This window comes from Terrapene carolina, unplaced genomic scaffold, assembly GCF_002925995.2.
Source record: "Terrapene carolina triunguis isolate 2854851 unplaced genomic scaffold, T_m_triunguis-2.0 Scaffold62, whole genome shotgun sequence".
Taxonomy (NCBI): Eukaryota; Metazoa; Chordata; order Testudines; family Emydidae; genus Terrapene; species Terrapene triunguis.
In genome coordinates this window covers 23675658-23700911 of record NW_020664413.1, presented here as the reverse complement: position 1 = coordinate 23700911, position 25254 = coordinate 23675658, and the positions used below count along the sequence as shown (strand labels likewise).

The window sequence follows — 25254 nt, the reverse complement described above, 5'->3', positions numbered from 1 at the left end:
TTTGAATGTAAAGGAAGTCCATCTCAAGGCTCCCATAAAAAACAACACTATTTTGGGAAGGGGAATTGTAAAGCTCATTGGTCTAAAAAAGACTGGAGGGTCAAACTTAGGAGACCCAGTTAAATAAATAGTACAAAAAAGTTCTAGAAAGTAGCTGAGGAAAAGTTGATGTAAAATCCTGAGATGTTTTCTCATAAGATAAATAAGAACCAGACTCTTCTAGTAGATCTGAAGAATTATACCTTATATTTTTGAGAATGTCCTATAGAGCAAGAATCTCTCAAGCGTGTTTTCTACTCTAGAGATGAAGACACCTCGGAGCTTTAGCTGTTTCCTCAAATTCCAAATTCTAGAAGCTATGTGCCAATATAAAAAAATTCCCACCTCGTGCACATTTCAAAAATAAAGGTGCCTTATGTGCCTTATAAACTTAAGAGTTAGATAGTAAATGCCAAATGAACCTTATCAACTTATAACTGATTTAGATCAATATCTGTAAGGGGCTGTCTGCCTGAACATAATCCCCCTGAAAAAAAACTTATTCTTGGAAGTATTTAAATCAAGAAACAGGATTTCTGAAACCTCAGATCCTGTGTATGGTAAGGCAAGAGGACGACAATGACAAAAAGAAGGTGTCAATTTCTCTTAGTTTAGCCTTAACTCAGTAATAAAGCTCTGTATATTCCTATCATCAATATGAGAGAAATTATTTATAATTTTACGTTCTTCCTTCTCCAGATCTCAATTAGCAGTGGGGGGCATCTTGCTTGCCTGTTAGACCAATCCTCTCATAATCCACTCAACAGAATTTTTCAATCAAAGAGCTCTTAATACTCGCTAATGCCTCCATAAGAGGTTTCAACAAAGAAAACCAATGGGAACTGTGAATAATTAAAATAAAGATGGTCATCATCCACCAAGTCTGATGATACAGGTTCACAGATATTGCTCCTGCTATTCACAAGATCCTTATCTATAAGTTCCTTAGTCAATAAGATACTTCCAAGGGTCTCCTTCCCTCAGAATTCAAAGTATCAAGAGAATCAGAACTCGTGTGAGCCAAACCCCAGATGGAGAGTAGGGGAGTTTGCTTCTCAGAGAAGTCAGTTACTTTAGACTGCAATAGATGAGGATACCCAGGACAATCGAGGGGGGAGGGAGGGGAGAGAAGAATGGGGGAGAGGGAGAAGGAGAGCAGACCATCTTCAAGGGGAATGCCTACATGCTTTTAAATTTCTCACTTTTGGGGGAAGTGTGGAATAGAGCTCACAGTCTTTAGGGCCATTCTGTTAATCCCCAAAGAGCTCCTTCCCAGCTCATTCACCACTAAGCGATCACTACAGTGATACTGCAACTCTCTACAGAGGGGAGAGGGTGAGCTCCTCTCCAAAACAATCAACGCTTTCATCTTAAAAGTTCTATTTAAGCTTCACAAACTCCTACCAAGGAGGAATGATTCTACGTCAATCAGGCCTCAGTCCAACTTGGATGATATGACCGCCTTCAGAGTGGTTCACTTCATCCACCACTTGTTACAAGTCTCCAGATTCTCCAAGATTACAGAGCAATATTGCCATAAAGAAGAAATTGCTGCTTATTCACTCAGCAGCACAGACTCCCACAGCAGCTCCCAGCACTACTCCCCATCCGAGTGGCCTAGACCTTTCAGACACTGCTCTCCCAGAGCACCAATGGGCAGCTCTCTTCCTTCCCAGAACTGAACTCAATGGTAACTACCTCTTCTCTCATTATACCACTTCCAAAGAAGTTTCACATTATACAATCAGAACTTATTGTAGCTGAAAAATCTGATGATCCAGACAGACTGCACACTCACTTATCCATACCTCCATCAATTCTGTAATGTTATCAGTAGTAAAAAACTTTGCCAAAAAGTAAACCAACATGACTTGAAAATTCTTAGAAAGCAGATGTGTTGGACAGAGTGATACTACTCTTCTGACTGAGGACAGATTACTTAAAATAAAAAATAAAAATAAAAAAAAGACAAGCACGGTGGTATTTTCATCCATGTTCAATTTTTAATTATGGGCTCTTACTACCTGGGTCAACTGCAGCTAGGAGCACTGCAGCGGTAGCTCTGAATTCTGCAACAGGAGAGAATATCTTTCATTGATGCAAGGGGTTACAATTCAGCAATCCGTTCTAAAAAGAGACCCATTTACTCGTTCCAATTTGGAAGGATAGCAATGGGGACACAGGACTGATGATCAGCTCCTGCGAACATAGAGGAACTCCAAGGGTGAAATTTACTCGAGTATCTATTCACATTTTCTTCTATCGATGTGCCTATTAAAAATCAAACTTATGAGAGGAACTGCTTATTTTGTTTGAAGGGTAAAAGTATGTTTGGGCTTGTGTAAACATGCATTTAGGTAATTTTAAGAACATTTTACAATATAGCTACAGATACTGTTTACACCATGCTGATTAGCTGAATAGGGTCGTTATTTAAATATGCAAAAATAGAAAATATATCACCACCAACCACAATCACCAGAACACATGCTGTAATCAACTTATCTGGTTAGGTAGAGATACTTCTATTATCAGACCTTTTCCAGATTAATGATTTTTCTGAAAACTAGGAGCAAAAACAACCTTTAAAGCTAAAAATTCTCATGCTTGCTCTCAGACTAGAAGCAGTGATTTTTGTCTGAATGTGGAAGCAGAATAAGGAGATTTTTTCCTGTAATTAAAATCTCAATTATAACACTATTACCGTTAAAAAAAAAATTGGGCACACTGAAAATAAGTGTATGTTGTGCAAGGAGGTAGTAAAACATCTCCCTTTGCCCTCTTCAAGTATCCTTCTACTGCTTTTCTAGGAGTATCTGATTTGCAGGAAACTAACGCGGATTTCTTCCCTCCTCAAAATTCAGCCTTCTTTTCTTTACCTTTCTCTTTTTCAATGCTGCCATGACAGTCCTGGAACTTAATTTTTTATTTCTTCAAAATAGGAGCTGTTTAAACAGTGTATATATAACTTTTTGAAAAGAGCACTCAGACTGTTGAAGGTAATAATTGTTAGAGTACTTGCTTGGGGCAATCAAAACCCCCTGCTTCTGAAAAGGCTTCTGCAGCCCTCAGGCTATTGTTTCAGCATGTCCTTGCAGGCATCTAGGTTGCTTTTGGCATCTTAAAAAGGCTAAACTTTTTAATAGAAAAAAATCACAACTTCAAAACAGCACATCCACTCAAGATAACAGGGGAAACAGAATCTTATAAGGGAGAGACAGACAGACTGAAGGGACAAGATTATTTGTAATGGTCATCAAATTCCCACAAAGTTTTGAAAATACAAGTATTTACATACTAGTTTTATTTTTCCATTCTTCTTTGGGGACTGTCACACCTTGTTGTGGTGAAGGGGCTTGCGTGTTCCAATGATCTTCAGAGCTAAGTTGTCGGGAGCTTCATGTTCCTGGTAGGGTCTCCCAAGGGGAACAGGTCTGAGGGGAGATCCCAGACAAAGCACAGTCCAATTCCCCCAAGTCCTCAACAGTGGATCAGGCGGAAGAAGGTCCTTGGATCTCAACGGCTGTGAAAGCGGATGAAGGCTGCAGCAAGTGGAGATCTCCACTCGTCCCGGACTTTCCCTACCACTGGGTCCCAGACCTCCAACTTGTCATGATCATGTGGTCGCTGTAGCCGCACCAGCTTCCCCACATTAAAGGAAGTCATGCGCAGGCTTCTACCATGGGAAATAAGATCTTTCCAATCTTTCAAGCCCTGCGGCAATGGACTAGTGGTGACGGGGACAGGATTAGTGAATCTGGCAATCCCTAGCTACGAATCTGCACGTAGGCGGCGATAGTTAGATGGTTGTCTGGCACCTGGACTGAGACGGGGTGCAATTCGGCAGCTACTGTTGCAACTGAGAAGTCCTCTTTAGGATCCCCTCTGCTCACCCCACATGGTGAGAGGGCTAGAAAAGTTGCCCTAAACCTAGGCTGTCTCATACACTCCTGGCTGGATTACCGCATCCAATGGGATCACTCTGCCTGCAAAGCTATAAAAAGAATGACTTTTGCAACTTTGAATGTTCGCACCCTGATGGATAACAAAGATAATGTACAACCAGAAAGAACTGCTATTGTCACCAGGGAACTTGTGAGATATTACATCGACATCACTGCCCTGAATGAGACAAGGCACCCAGATGAAAGTCAACTGAGAGAAGAAGGTGGAGGCTACACCTTTTTCTGGAAAGGAAAATCTGCAGAGGACAGGCGCATTCATAGTGTCTGTTTTGCAATCAGGAATAAATTTGTCAGTCAGCTTATAAAATTTCCTGTAGGAATCAAACATCTTATGACTTTGTCTTGAGCTCAGCAACAACCAGTCTGCTGCTGTCATCAGTGCGTATGCCCCAACGCTGGATTCTATCGAGGATATCCAGGAACAATTCTATACAGATATTGACTGAGTCTTGACCAAAATTCCCAAGGAGGAGGAGGAGGAGGAGGAGGAGGAGATCATTCTCCTCAGAGATATTAATGCTAGAGTCGGGCACGAGTCAGATCTCTGGAATGGCACCATCGGAAAAGAAGGAGTAGGAAAGGCTAACTCCAACGGCATCCTCCTCCTGAGCAAATGCGTAGAACATGGTGTGATCATCACAAACACCCTCTTTAGACAAAGTGAGAAGTAGAAGACCACCTGGAGAGACCCTCGCTCCAGGCATTGGCACCATCTTGACTATGTTACTTTTAGAGCTTGAGATTGGAAGGATGTCCACATCATGAGGGTCATGCATGTAACTGGTGACTGCTGGACAGACCATCGCCTTGTTAGATCAATCATGAATTTCCAGATCGCCTCAAGGCATCATGAGCAGGCAAAATCAGCACAAAAGAAATTCAACGTCAAGTCCCTTGACGATATAGTAACTCAGGAGAAACTTCAGTAGTGTCTCCAAGAGAAGTTTGCCCCTATGCCTACCACTGACAATAATGAAAATCTCTGGAAGGGATTAAAGAGTGCCATTCTCTCAGCATGTGCCGAGTCCATTGGCTATGTCACCCGCCATCATCAAGATTGGTTTGATGAGAATGATGCTGAGATTCAGGGCCTGCTTGACCAGAAAATAAAAGCTCACCACATGTGGCAAAACAACATATCACACCAGCAGAAGAAAGTTATATAAGTAACTCCAGGCTGAAGCCCAAAGGAAAATCCATGACATCAAACAAGTCGTGATGAGAAAAGGCCAAGGAGATTGAGCTTTATGCTGATAAACGTGACATGAAGAGTTTCTTTCAGGCAATAAGGGCCACACCACTCTGAGCCCAAGTTGGGTCAACATATTTTAAGGACAGCGAAGCCAAAGCCAGATGGAAGGAGCATTTTGAGTTACTCCTGAACCGTGAGTCAACTGTCTCTGATGCCAATATCGAATCTATAGCTCAAAGACAGGAAAGAGAATCTCTTGCTGATTCTCTCCTCCTCCCCCCACACCCTCGAAGAAGTAACACGAGACATTATGCAAACTAAGAACAACAAGGCAGCAGGGCCAGATGGCATACCAGCTGAAGTCTACAAATTTGGAGGTGAAGAACTGATAGGGAAGCTCCACAAACTTTTTCCTCATATCTGGTAAAATGAGAAGATTCCAGAAGACTTGAGAAACGCTAACATTGTTACAATCTTTAAGAAAGGAGATAAGTCGGAGTGTGGAAACTATCGAGGCATTGCCATGCTATCTACAGCAGGGAAAATTCTTGCCCATATCCTCTTACACCAATTACTTCCCATTGCGGAGGAAATATTGCTGGAATCTCAGTGCAGTTTTAGACCATCCCACGGGACAACCAATGTTGCACACCAAATCCAGGAAAAATCTCCAAAGCAAAATCATGACCTGTACATGGCTTTCGTCGATTTGACAAAGCCTTGTGGAAGGTGCTGGCCAGATTTGGCTGCCCTCCAAAATTTATTACTGTCCTAAGGCTTCTCCATGATCAGATGACTGCCACTGTTCTCTGTAATGGCCTTGAGATGGAACCTTTCGTCATCAAAACTGGGGTTAACCAAGGATGCGTTGTTGCCCCAACCCTGTTTTCCATTCATTTAGCAGTCATTTTGGTCCTTGTTAAAGATCACCTCCCCAGTGGAGTTGACATTTAATATAGAATGGATGAGCGTCTCTTTAATCTTCAATATCTCTGCTCAAAGTCTAAAAAGTCTTCAGGGCATCCATTACTGACCTTCAGTCTGCTGATGACGGTCGTCCTCGCACACACTGAAAATGACCTTCAGACCATACTGGATTTTCTTGCACAAGCTTACTGAAGCCTAGGACTCTCACTCAATATTGAGAAGACTAAAGTGTTTATCAACCTGCTTTAGGCCTTACACATGACCCACCACAGATCACCAGTTAGCGTTAGACTTTGGAGACAGTTGAGCACTTCTGCTACCTTGGTAGCCAGCTTTCCCAAATTGCAAAAATTGACAGTGAGATCCAGCACAGGATCCAGTGCGCAAGTGCTTTCTTTGGGAAATTGCTCCGACATGTTTTCATGGACTGTGACCTGCGGCAGGACACCAAGATCCAGGTCTATATTACAGTTGTTGTTCCTGCACTCCTCTATGGATGTGAAACCTGGGTGACCTATCGACAGCACCTCAAGAGTTTGGAAAGATATCCCCAGTGATGTCTCCAGAAGATCCTTCACGTTAAGTGGCAAGATTGCTGCACTAACACCAGCATCCTCGCTGAAGCGAATGTCACCAGCATTGAAGCAATGATCCTCATGCACCAACTTCACTGAGGTCAACATTGTGTGCGGATGCCAGACTCTCGCCTCCCAAAACATGTCCTCTACTCTCAGCTCACCCATGGTCAGAGATCCCGTCGTGATCAGAGGAAACGCTACAAAGACCCAGTGAAAGCGTATCTTAAGAAAACTGATGTGGACATCACAAGCTGGGAAGAGCAAGCCACCAACCGACCCCAATGGCACCTCCATCAGGCAGTGGCCGACCCCAATATCCTCCAGTGGCCTGCTTCGAGGAGAAGTGTGTGGCCCTTGAAGCTGAAAGGAGAGAGAGGAGGAAAGAAAAAGATATAAACTTTCTCCCAGCAGGCCACTGGCTTGCCATAAAATGTCTGTACCTACTGCGGGTGGATTTGCTGTTCCAGGATCGGACTCCTGAGTCATCTCAGGACCCATATGTAAATCCGTGGTAGAGATCATCCTCGAATCAAAGGATCGCCAATCATTTTTCCATTCTCCTTTAACTAAATAATTAAGTCTGACAAACAAAGAGAACTCCACATACTACAATCTTATAGGACCACTAAAGATTAGAATGCACAACTCTGACATGTTAGACATGTATTAGTTGGCATATAAAAGCAGCACAAATGTCCTGCTTATATACGGAACCGATTCAGTACTTTTTATTAAATTAAAATATATCAAAATTAAGTGTTTAGATAATAAATAGCATCTTTATATATTTGAGACATGTACCAATTTTGAAAATTCTTATTTACCCAAAAGAAACTTCTTAAGACCGTGATTCCCCAAAGCTTGGAGCATGCCAACTAGGAAAAGACTAGTTCCGGGGAACACTCTAATATCTCATTTGCTCTCCAGAGTGGTGGTTTTCTTTATTTATTTTAAATTCAGTCTTAGATTGTAATGAAAATCTTCAAAATGTGAAGTAAGCTGTAACAGATATAGAATCATCTATCTGCCAGAATGTCTGAAACAATAGCTCTGTGGTGTGAACTGCCCATTTAAGTTGATGGCAATTCAGGTGCCCCGTTAATATTTTAAATACCAACACTTAACTATTTCATTGCTGAAACCATGCGAGAAAGGAGGAGGAAATACATGATGAAGACCTATATCAATGTTTCCCAAAGCGGATGGCAGACCAGAAAATGTATGAATTAAAGTGTATAGCCCTTTCATACCATCATACAATGAGATGGGATTGGTTTTATTTCCTGAAGCAAGGTGTCACTTTCAAGGGTTTGGGAAAGACTGGTTTAAGACATTATTCATGTAAATATGTACATAGTAACTACACTGGGAGTATAATATCATACAAATGGTGCAAGAAACCACTTTAGCTTCCTGCCATGTCTTAATTATCTCCCACCTCACACCAGTCACATATTCACACTATTTTTAAGAGTGATTTTCCAGACCAACTCCCCCCTTCTCTGCATCCCACTCTCACCAACTCCCTAGCCCCTCAAAACTCCCAATTTTCTGAAGGTGAAGAGTACATTTCAATAACTTCAGAGTAAAAACCCTTAAGAGCTAGGAAATCCAGAGCTAGAATAAACCTCCAGTAACTGCAAACATTTGAAAAAACAAAAACAAAAACAAAAAAAATGAAATTCACAGGATATTTATTCCATAGACATTGGGCCCAGATGCTGCAAAGCCTTACGCACATGCTTAACTTTACACACTTTGAATAGTCCCACTGATATAAATAAAATTAAGTGGTTGTACCAACTTTAGCCTTATTATCTCTATTACTGTAGTGCCTAAGAGCCCTAGTCATGGACCAGGACACCCACTGTTACTGTCACACTCCACAAAGCCTACTTTCCAAATTCCTGATTAAATGAAATAGGATAATATGGGCAGTCATTTCAACTGCTAAATAGGGACCTGATTCTTTGAGGTGCTCATCACTCTCTAGAAGGTGTTCCAATTAGATCACAGTTCTGTAATATCAGACAATCTACAGGTCATACTTGGAGCTAGCATGTACACAATGGAGATAGTAAACCAATGGCGATGCGCATTTTCAGCAGTTCACCTACAAACTGTACAAAGAGTGACTGTTCAAAATTTAAGTCATGAACTGTGCACTCAAGTTAAAAAACAACAAACAAAAAAAAGGGGGGGGGACAACCTCCTGATCCCAAAATACATCTTACAAAGCAGGCATTAAAGGAATAGAGGAAAAATGAAAGGTTAATTGATATCACTAAAGGAGGTATAGTTAAGGTTTTGGGGTACTTTGTGAAATTCTGTACTTTCAAATTTTTAGGTTTAAGTCATATCTTAATTCTATTCTAACCTCAAGCATAGGGATGTAGGTATCTTTAAGTTACTGCTTTGTATTCTAATTTTCACCGTAACTAAGTTTTTTGTGTGGGTATAATTATAAAGCGAACCTACAGAAAATACTAACACTTTACATTTATAATCACAGAACGCATTTGCTTTCAGAACTGTAGGAAGGTGGATTAACTAGGAATAGAGAGTAGAGTCAACATGCCTCTAACAGTTACAAGGAGTTTCCCCACCGCTTCCCAACCAAACTAAGCACATAAGCACGTACCTAACTTTAAGCAGGTGAACAGACCCACTTAAGTCAAATTTGACTCCAGACAAGTTCAGGGTTCCACCCATACAGAACTCAGGTGGTGGTTTAAGGCTCTGATACTCACATAAGTCCATGATAAAACTCACATTAGACATCAGTGGTACAGAACAAGGCCTAATTACTTTTGAGATCCAGGTATATGCATAACCTCAAGCATAGGGAACTGAGTAGGTACTATAGTAAATGCAAAGTAGACTTGACTGTATACTGAAATACTTGCATTAAGTATCTATTCTCAGCCTGTAGATACAGTGTAGTCATCTGGACATGAAGAGATAGATGAAATATGTGGAGATCTGCTTCCTAAGCAGCTTACTGGATATCTCACATTGAGAGTAGTTGTGTCATTTTCAGTAGTAATTCACTTTACATTTATAATCACAGAACGCTTTAAATCAGACACATTAACTTGCAGTTTAAACAGCTGCATTTCAAAATTATAAAAATATTAGTTATCTAGAACAGATTTTTCTTGAAAGTGCAAAGTTGCAGTGCTGTTTTACTTAATCTGATTTTAAATGTTTATTTTAGCTACTATAAAGTATTTCATAGCCATATGGTTCTATGTCTGTACACACGATTAAGCTAAAGCTTACTACATGAGATAATAGGCAATATCTGAAATATAGTATACCTATGGGATATAGCAGGTTTATGTCCATCTTTCAGACCTGGTATATCCTCATGAAGGTAAGCCAAACCTCTAGCCATAGTTTCGGCAATATGACACAGCTCATTCCAAGAAACCACATTTGCCTTGAGAAAGTCAGTTAATGAACCCTGTACAGCGGAGGGAAAAACAATTAAAGTAAATCTCAGTATTATTTCCCCTTAAGGAGAGATTTTCTTAATGATAAAGTGTACCTAGAACACAGATACAAAGAATCATATCTGTTTCATAAACCTATATACATAGCATGCATGATTACATATACAGTAGAACCTCAGGGTTACAAACTGACCAGTCAACCAAATACCTCTTTTGGAACCGAAAGTACACAGTCAGGCAGCAGCAGAGACAAAAACAAACAAACAAAAAAAACCTCCCCCCCCCCCAACCACAAATACATACAGTACTGTGTTAAACTACTAAAAATAAGGTTTCAGAGTGGTAGCTGTGTTGTTCTTTTTGCTGATACAGACTAAGGAGTACTTGTGGCACCTTAGAGACTAACAAATTTATTTGAGCATAAATAAATGTTAGTCTCTAAAGTGCCACGAGTACTCCTCGTTGTTTTTGCTAAAAAATAAGGGAAAGTTTAAAAAAAAAAAGATTTGACAAGGTAAGAAAACTGTTTTGTGCTTGTCTCATTTAAATTAAGATGGTTAAAAGCAGCATTTTTCTTCTTCATAGTAAAGTTTCAAAGTTGTATTAAGTCAATGTTCAGTTGTAAAAACTTCTGAAATAACCATAATGTTTTGTTCAGAGTTACGAACATTTCAGAGTTATGAACAACCTCATTCCCTAGGTGTTTGTAACACTGAGGTTCTACTGTATAATCTGTTGGTATTTAGAAAAAAAGGTATAATTTCCAATCCAATTGGTCATCTCTTAACACAATAAACACTTACAGGATATAGCTATAGTTCATACAATAACCAAACAATTTAATAAAATTAAAAAGATGTGAAAATGTCTTCTTTGGCATTGACCCTCATTTATTAGAAGATTAAATAAATGGGAGTCAAATGTGAAAATTTTTAAACTAAAAAAAGACTAGAGATGAAGGAAGACAATTTATGATAGATATTAAGAAACTATTCTGTAAAAGAACAGTCAAAGAAAAAAATTAGATATTACAAATTAAACACACTGCTGGAGATAAATGCTGGAATTTCTTTCAAAACAGGGTGATTCGATTTTCTGGGCACAAAGTCAAGAGTTTTGTGGATCCACCCCCAAGCATAATGTTGAATTATGTATGTACTTTCTCACAAGCATTACATTGATATTCAGAGCCCTTTTTTAGAGTGAGGGGATCTATGCGAGAGATAGTTTCTTTACCTTTTCTCATATTATGAGCTACAAGTCTAGTCAAATTATAAACAAGTTAAAAATATTTTCAGATACTACACTACTCTTGAATTCCCTGTGCCAACTTTTTGGGTTTTAAGTATCACTTTTTAAAAACCAGAGAAGTGTCTGTGTCTCACTTGTGGCTGTGAGTAAAGCCCACACAAAAGGGGAAAATGGATTGATTGCTCAAGGGGAAAAAACGGTTACCTATCTTTCGTAACTGTTGTTCTTTGAGATGTGTTACTCATGTCCATTCTATTCTAGGTATGTGCGGGGTTTGGGGGTGGGCACTCACTCCTCTACCCCGACCTTTGAGTGCACTTTGTGCACCGAGCCTGGTGCCAATGGTACTGTCAGCTGTTACTCTGAGGCTTCAGAGAGGGCATTGGCATCACAGGCATGCCCCATGTACTTCAGTAGGGCCACTGTGCTGGCCAATGGCCATGTTGCGAAGCTGACATCACAGAGGTCGACACAGCCTTGAGTGCCCAATCATGCTGGTGATGCCCCAACGAGAGGCTGAATTCCCTCTCCATGCTGGAGGAATCCTCTTCCCGTGACCTCGGTGGGGCTGTCGATGCCTGCATCTGGCAACTAACCGTTGCTGCTAGAGACCAGCATTTTGAATAGGACCAGTACAGGGTGGTGGGACTGGTACCACAACGAAGACTGTTCCCACGGTGCGGGGGATAGGGATCCGTGTCGATAAGACCAGCGGGAGGGTGAATGGTGCTGGGGATACAGTGACCAGCACCTCCCCCCAGGTGATCCACATCAAGAGGGGGGAGACCACGATCGCAGTGCTAGTTATCTAGGAAGACCTGTAGAGGACCTGGGTTGTGAAGCCGGAGATCTGCAGCGCGGAGACAGAGAGCGCTTTGTCTCGGCTCTGGGGATCAGCAGCACTCACTTACCCTTTGCAGGGGTCTAGATGGCTGGCTTGCCTGCATAGTGAGCCTTTGCCACTTCCAGCGACACACGCAGCCTCTGCTCTGGAAGAGCCTGGGTTCCCTACCGCTCCCAGGACTGCGGCCCCCATTGGGGGGGGGGGGGGGGGAGACAGGTCCATACGGCTCCAGTGTTGGCTGGCAGCCTAAACTGGGTCCTTTGCCCGATACCCCATGGCCTTTCTTGGACTTCTTTTTGGGCACTGGCAACAGAGAGTGATGCCAGGCAGAACCTGGTGCTGGGGGTGCACTATGCACCAAGGCCGAAGTACTGGGGGTAGAGTCTAGCCGGGAAGACTCGGAAGCCAGAGAGAAAGCAGACTCCATAAGGAGGGCCTTCAAATGGATGATGTGCTCTTTCTGGGTCTTGGGTCAAAAGTTTTTACAGATGCAATGCTTGTCCCTCATATGCGATTCCCCCAAGCACTTCAGGCAGCTGCTATGGGGGTCACTAACAGGCATAGGACATTTACAGTCTGAGCAGGGCTTAAAACCTGGAGACTGCGGCATGCACACCTGGGGATAAGTCCCCGCTGGGACTCTAACTTCTAACTACGCTACTTAACCACTACTCAAACACTAGCTACAGTAACTACTCACTTAACGTCGTCCCGTTGCTGATCAATTAGAGAGCATGCTCGTTTAAAGTTGGGCAATGCTCCCTTATAACGTTGTTTGGCAGCCGCCTGCTTTGTCCACTGCTTGCAGAAAGAGTAGCCTGTTGGAGCTAGCGGGTGGGGGCTTGGAATCAGGATGGACTGGCAGCCCCCTTAAGTTCCCTGTGCGGCAGCCGCCCAGCAGGCTATCAATTGCCTGGCAGTTCAGCAGTCCCTCCCCCCACTGCCGTGTGCTGCTGCTCCTGCCCTCTGCCTTGGAGCCTCCTGCTTGCTGTGGGGGGAGGGAAGAAGAGGTGCTAATGTCAAGGTGTCCCCCTCCCCACTCCTTTACCCCATCTCCACAGAGCTGGGGGGACGGGACATGACAGAGCTCAGGAAGGAGGTAGCTTGCTGGCAGCAGCTGCTGTCTCAACTTGCTAATCTACTTAAAAAGTGAGTGTACTCAGAGTGGGGTCAGCGTACTTAAAGGGACAATGTGTGTGTCTCTCTCTCTCATACACACGGTGTGTGTCTCAGTCTCTCTCTGCCATGCTGTCTCCCCTCCCTCCATTTTGTGCTGCCTTGTAGAGTGTAAGGCTATATTAACAACGTGTTAACCTTGAGGGCTCAGCTGAGTGCTAGTTAATCATTTAGCAGTAAGGCATTCCCTCGGAATATCCCACCCTCTGACTCCACCACCTCAAACAGGCTTCACAATCATCATTGCTGTGTACAATATTAAATTGTTTGTTTAAAACTTATTCTATATCTGTATCGGGTGTATGTGGGGGGGGGGAGGGGTCTTGAAAAAAAAATTTCCCTGGAGTATAACCCCCCCATTTGCATGAATTCTTATGGGGAAATTGGATTCGCTTAACATTGTTTTGCTTAAAGTAGCATTTTCCAGGAAAATAACTACAATGTTAAGCGAGGAGTTACTGTACTAGAAATAAACAATACAAGGCCCTACGGCTTGAAGATAATAACGACAAAACCGCTAGTCCTTGCTATGCAAGGAAAAGGCGCTCCGACTAACCACCACAGGCAGAAAGGTGGAACTGAGAGGGCGTAGGGCTGACGGCACTTAATATACCAATGCATGAGCGCGGCACTCAAGAGAGAGTGCCACAGCCAACCCTCTGGATACCGCTATGGCAAAAATCTCTGATGACCACAAAATGGGTGCGTGCACACCTAGAATGGAATTGACATGAGCAATCACTCGAAGAACTGAATTGCTAACAAACCAAATGCTGACAAATGTACAAAAATTGGGGGGAAAAGATAAATTTTTCTCTCCTGTTCTTCAATGAGAGTAATCTTGGTTGTTAAGAGAGAACAGCAGTAGTTTAAAAAAATTCAGACATGAGCAATTAAGTAGACCATATCGTTTTAGAAAGGGAAATGTTTATCTGTTGGTTTAGTCTGATATAACATGCATAAATAAATTTAATAGATCGGTATCAAAAATGTGATTTTTACAAGACTGATACAGGAAATAACCTTCCTAACTTTACGTGGTTCATAGCAAAGCACTCAATTTCCCCTTAGCTGTTTATGCTATTACATCACGGCTTTAATTTTACAAGTCCTAATATTAAAAATGTTTGAAAATATTTTTATTCTACTACAAGAAATGTAAGTTACATCACAAAAGCTAGATGGGGCAGTAGTAACAATAATGCTGTTATTTTGTTATACATACACTGATTTCTTATTGTAGGGAGATTTCCATACAGCAAACCATTTAAATTTGTGATAAAAATTTCATATATGACTCAATTCAATTGATGGGCATTGGTTAAAAAAATTTTGAAGACCTACTTCATTAGGAAGGCCCACAATCAGAGTGAAACACTGATAAAATTATATTTTTGTGTTTCAGAAAACATCTTCCTCCTCTGCTAAGGATCAATGCCAGTGACTTTTCCAGCTTCTCTACTAGGACAAAACCTGTTTTGGTTTGGCTTGGCTTTTTATGGGGAAGGGGGTGAGAGGAAAATAATGATCTCTGAAGCTACAAAAATGGGGGAGGGCTTGCTGGGTAAGTGAAACTACTTTCAATTCTTTTTAAAAATTGGCTGGAATTCCAAATTATACAGCCTTCCTTTCTTTAAGCTTGTTCATAGGCTACAGGATTTTAATAAAATTACAATGAAACTAAATAGATAAACATTATTTGTTGTCAAAACTGACCATACCTTTTCATGAAATGCTGTAATTAACCACAGATCTACATCAATGCTGGTGCCTCGTTTCTCTGCACCAATGAATTGTAAGATATTTTCATGCTTCATTCCAGGCAAGCTGTAAATTTCATACTCATTTTGCCATGACTGTTTGTCCTTAATCAAGCACAGATATTAGGTTAGTACATTTACTATATTCTGATGAAAAAAAAAAAAAAAAACCAAAAAACTCTTCTACAAGTCACAAGTTTGCTGCTGTAATTCATTCTGAAAAGTTAACTGACCTTCTATAATAACAGATTAAAATCTGTTTTGACCCGGTATAAATTTGAATCAATGGAAAGAAAGGCACATTCCAAAATATTAATATTGACAGACTGGATAGATTATTTTAAATTACAAGTATCTGTCTGAAATTTAGGTAAGTAATTTAAAATCTGCACTACACATTTCAGGCAAAACAAGAAAAAGTTAATAAAATTATAGGATAAATCTTTATGTACCTAATTTAAGTTACAAGGAAATTATATTTGGTAGTTTCCCATGGAAATTTGTCTATTGTAACAGTACTATGCAGGTTGGCATCAACGTGAATCTCCATAGATACCACACACTGGAATAGCAGAGAAGCTTAAGGTCAGGCCTGGGGCACTGTCAGCTGAGTGAAGGGTTTGCATATTGCCCACCAGATATAATGCTTGGCTCTTGATAATGCTAGCAATATTAACCACCCTGACGCTGAAGATCATTGCTCAAAAATTATGTTCAATAGAAGTTTTAATAAGATGATTATATATTTTTTAAAAGTGGGAACAGGTTTTTCTTCATTAAGTTGAGTTAAGCAAAGTTCCAGATGTAATGGATTTTATTTGGGGGTGAGAAATTCCTACTAGAGAAAGATGATCTCCACAGATGTGTTTTATCAGCAAGTCAATATGGATCTACCTATTAGAAAATGTAAGTACAACTCACCCCTCCTTAACTGGTAAAGTGTATTTTTAAGTACTGTAACAGTCAGATTAACGTAATTCAGTGTGCTTTAAGATCCTTCCAGTGAGATTGCACTTCTAACATTTTAACAGGACCCCCCAGAGCTGCAGGGCTAAATGCAGCTGATGGCTCAACATTTCCAGTACTGCAGTATACTTCACTTAATGGAGACATGCCTAATTGGAACAGCCACTTTATTGGGATCTCTTTCAGGATACCAATTTACTCTAACAATTGCCATTCGTTATGACCACCACTTAATTTAGACAGAATTAGCAAAAATTCTCCTTAGTAAGTTCACATTTTTTCAGTACCTAACAGCTAAATACTACTAAAACCAGTAGGAGGATGGAAGCAGGTGCAATGGGACTAGTAAAGTGCTTAAAATTACTAATATGCTTGAGTTTGCAGGACCAGAACCTCTGTCTTTTGAATTTCTTAACTTTTAACTCCATTTCCCCAATGTTGAATTAGAGCACATATTTTGCATTTAATTATAACTTATTTTTAGTTCAATTAAAAGATATGCCATCATCTGCCCTGTTCACTTTTGAGCTGCAAACATTTCCTGTATTTGAGAACTTAATTTTTAATAGTTACTGACATTTGGGGAGATGACAACTTCCTATTGTATACAGAAAAGTTTGCTTTGTATATTGATATTTTACATTACAATAGGACAACAAGAACATTGACATACCTGGATTGGGAATATTTTGACAGCAACATACTCATTTAGCAACTGAGCTTTCCAGACACAACCAAATCTTCCCCTAGCTTTTATCTCTAACAATTGCAGAGGCTTCAGACCCATCAAGGGTGAAGGTGGTGGTGGGCCAGGGTCCTGAAAACAGATAAAAGTGTATAATTGAAATCTCGCTAGTCTGTGTGAGATCTAGGACTACAGTATTAGAAACAAAGAATTACATTTAAAAAACATTTGGTGTCAAATCCTGCCAAAAACAAACCGTCTTTAACGGAAGGAAACAGGACTCTGTCAGACACACAGAGAATTAATACACAAATAGAAACCTAACCTATTTCTAATATTTATTCTTCTGAGATACGAAGGCAGAGAGGCACTGAAGAGAATGAAAATCAAGCTTTAATTATGATAGAATTTCAAGTATTTTTACAATAGCAATTGTGACAAAGTTCTGTCCTTGACTCCGTGGGTCCTGCATTTCCTGACGGATTTTTGCTAGCCTCAGAGGTTCACTGTGACCCTCCACATAGCCCTTCTCTCTCTAGAGGCAAGGGTCACAGTCTACTGAGCCATTTTCATCATAAGCCAGCAAGGGAGGTGAGGAGAAACAACCCTCCCTCACACAGTCTCTGTTGTCTCCCAGTATCAGTGATTAATCAGGGAGGGGAGGAAGGAGCCCGGGCCCGCCCTCTACTCCGGGCTCCAGCCCAGGGACCCTAAACTTAGCAGCTATGAAAGCTGACTTTTTGGAAATAGGGCATGTACAATTCCCTGGGCTACTTCCCCACAGCAGCCCCCACTCAATATCTTCTTCACAATTACCTCAGGGCCTCCTTCCTTGCACCTGATATGGATTCGTACTACTTCCTTCCTCCAACAGCACAGCTCCCTCCTATAGCTCCTGACACCCACCCCGCACTGACTAACTGAGAGGCTTTTAACTAGTTCCAGCCAGTCCTTAATTGGCTTCAGGTGTCCCAATCTAGCTGTCTCTCCTGCCTTCTAGAAGGATCTTAATTGGCCCCAGGTGTCTTGATTAACCTGGAGCAACTGCCATTTGGTTACCATGGTACCAGGGATTTGTTTAGCCTGGGGCTAACATACCTGTTCCTCACTACTTTACTGTAGCCATCTGGTCTTGCCCCATCACACAATGAAGTGAACAAGTACAGCCCTAATAAAGACTAAGGGTAAAATTTTCACACACACCTAAGTCCCATTTTCAAAAGCACTTAAGTCATGTAAATGTTACCCTTCATGTAAGAATCTGAACCTTTAAAGAAACACGGGAATGAGGGATGCTTAAAACAAATGCTTAAAATACTTAAACAATGCTGATTAGAGAAATAAACCTGGTAAATACAAAAACAGAGCACCAAGATTAGGCATTAACATTATTTTCTATGTGACATTAAAAATGAAATAATTATGTCTCACTGATAAATTCACTAACACAATGAAGTATAATTTCACTCCTATAATGGCTTCCATATAATTTCAAATCCCTTTACAAAACACCTTTGAAGAAGTTATCCCAGTTTTGCTGATGTAGAAATTAAGGCAGAGGGGTTAAAGCCTGAAATTATTTGTAAATCCAAATCCTCGTACCAATTTAGTAGGCTTATCTCAAGTGTTCTGAGCACTCAGCAGTTCCCATGGATGCCTAAATATGGATTTACAAGTTTAACTTTAGGCACCCATTTTTGAAGTCTTGGCCCTAATGAGTTGCCCAAATTAACAAAGCAGCTCTGTAACCAAGTGATCAATAGCGCACAGATCTAGCTTTCTTTGTTTAGACATTAGAACAATGTTCCTCTCCCAAATCTAGAAGTATTTAAGACTTTCTGAATTCGCTCTTTACCATACAGCAAGCGAATGTTCAAAACTTCCCATTTACTAAGAGTGATTAAAAACAATTCCACTGCAATACTTCACTTCCTAACCTCTAAATGCTACATACTTCTTAAAAACTTCAGAAAGTACACAGATAGGAGAATGTATTCTCCACACAGTTTGTGATATTTATATTAATCACAGTATCCAGAGTATTTCTTCCGCAACAAAAACTAATTAAACTTCTAATTAAATGTTTTCTTGTTTTCACAGTGGAACACATACAATTCTTCTATAGGGCAGAAACTGAATTTTCTGTGCCAAGAAATTCTGTAATTTAAAAAAAAAAATCATTCTGAAAAAAAAAATTCAGTTTCCTACAAAACAAAATTCTGAAAAAAATAGTTTTCGGTTGAAATGTTTTGTTTTGACAAAAGTGAAAAGTTTTATTGCAATTTAGAATTTTATTTGGGTATTAAAATTTTTTTTAAAATAAATGATTTTGAACAAAAAAATCCAAACATTCCTTTCTGAAGAGTTCAAAATGGAACACTCAGTTTCGTTTTTCCTGAAGCAAAATTTCATCAAAATCTATATTTCCATGAAGTGTTTCACTCTTTGAAAAAATCAACTTTTTCCAAATAGACAAATGTTCCATTGGAAGAGTCCCAACTAGTTCTAGTTTATGCAAACCATTAAAAGGCATAATTATTTCTAAATAATCTTTTCAAAAGATCTTTGTAGCCTTAAGGGCTCTAAATTTTCTGAAAAGCTTAACTGACTGGCTAACCTAGTAAGTAGAAGACAAAAGTTGATGAACTGACTAGGAGGCAAAAAGCTCAGACATTTAAGCTCCACTTTTCCCATAAGTCGTAAAGCTAATTTGAGTTAAATACTGCACCAGACTATGGTTGCGAACCTAGGGAGCAGCAAACACCAGAGAAGCAAACAGACAGAGGATTGGTGGGACAACACCCCTGGTTAGAATACCAGTATTGAAGAATATAGCTTGTTCTGGAAGGATGAATATGGGAAAAAAGGAGGAAGCATTGTGCTGTACATCAAGAATGTTTACACTTGTGACGAGGTCCAAGAGGAAGTGAGCAGCAGACTTACTGAGAGTCACTGGGTGAGGATAAAAAGGGAAAAGAATAGTAGCGATGTTATGGTGGGGGTCTATTATAGACCACCAAATCAAGAAGAGGAAGTAGATGAGGCATTCTACAACCAGGTAACAAGATTAGCTAACACATATGAGCTAGTATTAATGGGGGATTTTAACTTCCCTGATATCTGTTGGAAGACTATTACAGAAAAACACAGTATGTCTTGCAAGTTTTTAGCATGTATAGGGGACAACGCTCTGAATCAGAATGTGGAGGAAACGAGTACAGGGTCATCCATTTTGGATCTGGTACTGACCAGCAGGGATGAATTCTTTGCAAAAAATGAAGGTGGTCAGGAACTTATGAGTTGTGGGCTTTTATTTGTAGAACAAAAAAACATTATTATTAAGGTTTGTTTTTATATAGTGCTTTTATCCAAAGCGCTTTACAGTAGTTCACTAATGGTACAAACAACATTTGGAAAGATCTTTTCCGCCAAGACCCTCAGCAATTTTCAAGTGGTCCATGAAAAAAAAAGTTGAGAACCACTGGTCTACACTGACATAACTCTGTAGTGTCTACACTAGTACGCTGCTTTGGCTGAAGTAAGTGGCCTGCTACACCAACATAACACCACCTCCACAAGAGGCATAGCGCGGTGTAATTAGGGCAACGCAGTGCTTGTGTTGCATTACTTATTTCAGCTGTTGGCTATAATTCTGTCAGCAGCCTGGGGTCCTGAGCCATTTAATTGACAAGAATCTCAATTTCATTGCTGGTAGGCTCCCGTACTGTGAAATTGAGTCCGTGCTGGGCTCACAGCTGGGGCTGTCACCCCGAATCGGGTGGGGGACTCCAGCTGTCAGCCCCACATGACTGTCAGTGCCCCATAATACTCCATTTCAGCCTGTGCAAGCGATACTGTTGAAGCCACTCTCCACCAGTAGAAGGAGGGTAGCATGGACACCAATAGCCGACTGAACAATTGCGGTGACTGTAAGTTGACCTAAATTAAGTTAAATTGACCTAATTTTGTAGCGTAGACAAGCCCTCAGCCTTCTTACAAAAAAGAAGATGTGACCATATGACTAATCAAGTTACCATAGAGAATAAAGGGGAAGAGATGCAGATCAAGGTAAGTAAAGAACACATAGGATCTTCTTACTAATTTGAATGAATTGAAGACAGCAGGGCCTGATGTTATTCACCCCAGGGTGCTGATTAGCTGAAGAAATCTTAGAGTCACTGGCAGGAATATTTGCAAACTCATGGATAACAGATGAGTACTGGACAAGGGCTAACATAGTACCATCTTTAAAAAGGGGGAAAGGAGGAGCAGGGAATTTGTGGCGGATCACAACCCCAACATGAGTCAGCAAGGTGATGTTAAAAAAAGAAAAAAAAAAAAGCAGTAAATGCAGTTTTAGTTTGCATTAACAGAGGCACAGCATGCACATTACAGAGGTGATAGTTCCACTCTACTCGGCGCTTGTTAGGCCTCAGCTGGAGTAGTGTGTCCAATTTTGGTCATCAATTTATAGACAGGACTTAGACAAACTGGAAAGGATCCAGAGAAGAATGACAAAGATGATCAAAGGGATAGAATGCAAGCCATATGAGCAAAGGTTGGAAGAACTGGCTATGTTTAGTTTGGAAAAGATGAGATTAAGTGTGTGTGTGTGTGTGTGGGGGGGGGGGGGGAGGGAGAGAGAAGGGAAATATGATTGCAATCTTCAAATACTTGAAGGTTGCCATTAAAAAAAGATGGATAACAGTTCTCTCTTGCCATAGAGGACAGGACAAGAGGCAATGGGTTCAAACAACAGTCTAGCAGATTTAGATTAAACCTCAGGAAAAACTTTGTAACTTTAAGAACAGTAGGACTATGGAACAGACCATCTAGGGAGGTAGCGGATGCTCCTTCACTGAAGGTTTTCAAAAGGATGCTGGATAGCCATCTGTCTTAGACGGCTTAGACAACAAATCCTGCATCTTGGCAAAGGTGCAATAAAGATTAGTAAATATCTGTAAATGCTGAAAAAACATATGCATGGTAAGTAATAATAAGTTTCCTATTTTAATTTCTTCTGAACCTGAAGACTTTCATTTGAAGCAGAACAGTGGTGTAAGTGGAAGGAAATCTCTACCAACTTTTTACAAATTTAAAATTTGCAGGAAAGCTAATTAAAGCAGTGAAAAGCAATGTGCCATTTTCTCTAAATCATGTTTCCAATGGGTTTGTACTATGAATTAGCAAGACCACTTATAAGACAGTGAAGTTCAGTATCCACAACAATTTAGAAGTTGGCTCTCTGAAGACTGCCAATAAGGAACTGCCAATTGTCAATGAAGTTTTATGTGCAGACATTTTAAAGTGATTTGTTTCTTTCATATAAGCCTCTGAAATCTCAAATGCCAAATTCAAACCTAGGACCTAAAAAGTGAAAGGTGGTGTATTCCATTATCAATCTCCACAGACATTCAACTCTATTGCACAAGAAATTCTAGTAATTTTTAGGAGAATAAGTTTACATTTTGACCCAGCATGCTTACAGAGAGCACCGCTACAAAGTATTGCAAAGAACTTAATTTATATCAAAGGAACAAGAAATAGAATGTCTTACATGACCACAAAGTTCCACAAACAAAAAAAATCAATACAGCTTACCTCAATCATTATATGAAAGGCGTGCTTGTAAAAAACAGGCAAAGGTAGTTACTAATTATATCAAGAACAAGGTGAAAAGCATCTTGTGAGAAAAGTGACACAGAAGATTAGTTTGTATAAAACAATTTGTTACAAAGAATATCTAAGGGGCTATCAATTTTTGCTTGGATAATTAACTGATTTAGAATAATAAATCTGTCACTGATAATGTCATGTTAGTAAAGTAAACAGGTAAAAGAATAATTGTAGTACAGGATGTTAGTAGAAATGACCTTATGATTAAACATAGAATTGCTTTTTTAAAGTATCTGAAGAACCAGTTTGACAAAAAAAATTATTTTTCAAAAGATATTATAAACAGTAATGAAATAGAAGACTTACAGAACATACATGGGACATAGTCCACCATCCACTTTTTTCATATGCTACTCTGATTTCACAACTGTTACTCATCTGTTCAACCGCTCATTGTTCCACATATTTACACAGTATTATGTTAATTAGTCTATTTGCCACTTTTCAATTTGAAAGATTTATGCTACTAGAAAAACATTCACATTCCTGCTAAAACTTATTTACTACTGTGGTCACAAGAGTACACCAGAGGGCAGTGTTGCATTTTCTAAAATTAAGAAGCTATATTGTAACTAAAAACCATATGTATGAAATGAAACAACCTTTCTTTAATAGCACATCATATGGTAGATTTGTACTACTAATTTAGAAGATGTGTACATGTATTTCTGGGGGTACAATTTAAATAACTGATCCTAGAAATGCAATGTTTGACAGATGTAAGACATTTGAAAATACTTAAGGGTTCTTTCAGTAAGCCCAAGTAGTTATTTATGGATTTTTCACTGAAAAGTTTTGTAAAAAAGGAGGAACAGAGAACTCAATTACTGGAATTTAGAAAATGATTCAAATTAATGTTGATTGTTTGGCCAGGTTAACCCCCCCCACACACACACACCCCTTCTTGATCCAAATGGCATGTCACTTGCAATTAACCACTACACTCATTAAGCATTAATTTTGAGACTTCGTTAATTTATATGGTGTTTGTTTTTTTAATTGCCCTGAATGACTGGGTCCTTATATCTGGACATCAGCATCATCAATCATGTCATCAGGTAAATGAGTGCTGTTGCACAAAATTCAAACACTTATGGTACTCATTCTTAATGGCAACTATCCCTATCCACCACCCTTTGTCTTTATCTTCTCATAGTTCACACACTGCAGGGCCAAGCACCATGTCTTCCACTGTGCTTGGAAACTGCCTAGCAGACCCTGAGCAGTATTTATATAACAAGCCAGATGAAGTATTTCTTGAAGGCTAGATTAGGCAGAGTCAGACTTATGAATCCTGCAGTAGGGGTTATTGCTACTGAAAGGATGACTAAGTTCCAACTGATTTTCCGATGATCCCTTTGCTAAAAACAAAAAACAATGGGTGGTCTCCTTTCTTGCCCCCGAAGTCCTGAAGCAAAGCCTGGCAGCACCTGACACAAAATCCCAGAAATATAAATGGAAAGGACTTTGAAATGTCATCTAGGCCTGCCCCCTTCACTGAGGAAGGACCATCCATGACAGGTGTTTATAGCCTCTTCTTAAAAACCTTCAGTGACGGGGACACCATAACCTCTCTTGGAAGCCTGTTTCCGAACTTTATCCTTATAGTTAGAAATTTTTTTCCAAAATATCCTAATCTAAATCTCCCTCACAGCAGAATAAGCCTGTGACTTCTTGTTCTAGTTTCAGTGGACATGGAGAAGAACTGATCATTGTCCTTTTACACATCTGAAAACGTATCGGGAGCCCCCAGTCACTCTTCTTTTCTCAAGACTAACATGCCCAGTTTAAAAAAAAAAAAAAAACCAACACCTTTCCTCAGAGCTCAGATTTCGACACAGTTTATCATTATTGATGCTTTCCTCTGGGCTCCTGCCAATTTGTCCACATATTTCTTGAAGTGTGGCACCCAGAACTGGACACAGTAGTCCAGCTGAGGGCCTCACCAGTGTCAAACAGAGCAGAACAGCACAATTACCTCCCATGTCATACATACAAGACTCCCGGTAATACTCCCCAGAATGACATTAGCTTTTTCCACAACTGTATAATACTGTTGGCTCATATTCAATTTGTGATCCATTATAACCCTCAGATTCCTTTCTGCAGAACTATGCCTAGCCAGTTAATCCCGATTTTGTATATGTTTATAACACACATCAGGAATTCTGCAGAAACTTATCCTAATGTGACACAATACAGGAATCTGTAAAAGTATTAGACCCCCCCTAATGAACTCATATTAAACTACAAACACTAAGGGTATGTCTACACTGGCAGAGTTACAGCGCCACTCAGAGCACGCTGAAAGTGAAACTGCTGTTGTGTGTTGTGTGAAACCACTGTCAGCTGCCTGTGCAATAGCGTGTTCACACTTGCGGCACTTGCAGCGGTGCACTCTGTGCAGCTATCCCACAGAGCATCTCTTTCTCTTCTGCTGCTAAGAGCTGTGGGAAGGTGGAGGGGGTTGCAGGGCATCCCTTGTCCTGTCCCAATTCCCCGTGATGCACTGCTTCACATCCCAGAAATCCTTGTGCTTCCATCCACATTTGGCACCATCTTTCAACCGTTTGTGTACTGCGCACTTTGCCTCTTCAGTCTGCAGGAGTGGATCTCGCACTGTTGATCAGTATGCTGCTGGCTCTCACTAACATGTCACAAGTGGCAGTGGTGTTATTCCTTAAACTACAAAAGGCATTGATTTCCCCACACATAGTAGCTACGACACGAGATTGCTTGT

At 40.3% G+C, this 25254-nt stretch overlaps 1 protein-coding gene across 1 annotated transcript in view; it reads right to left on the bottom strand.

The window, feature by feature from the left end:
- The window catches only part of ACVR2A (activin A receptor type 2A), a 111399-nt gene that overhangs the window by 14208 nt on the left and 71937 nt on the right, over nucleotides 1–25254 (bottom strand). The window contains exons 5-7 of the mRNA XM_024217075.3: nucleotides 16827–16970; nucleotides 15149–15292; nucleotides 10022–10167 (exon numbers count right to left, since the gene is read on the bottom strand). Coding sequence (XP_024072843.1) covers nucleotides 10022–10167; nucleotides 15149–15292; nucleotides 16827–16970 — 434 coding nt within the window. The remainder of the gene's footprint in view (nucleotides 1–10021; nucleotides 10168–15148; nucleotides 15293–16826; nucleotides 16971–25254) is intronic.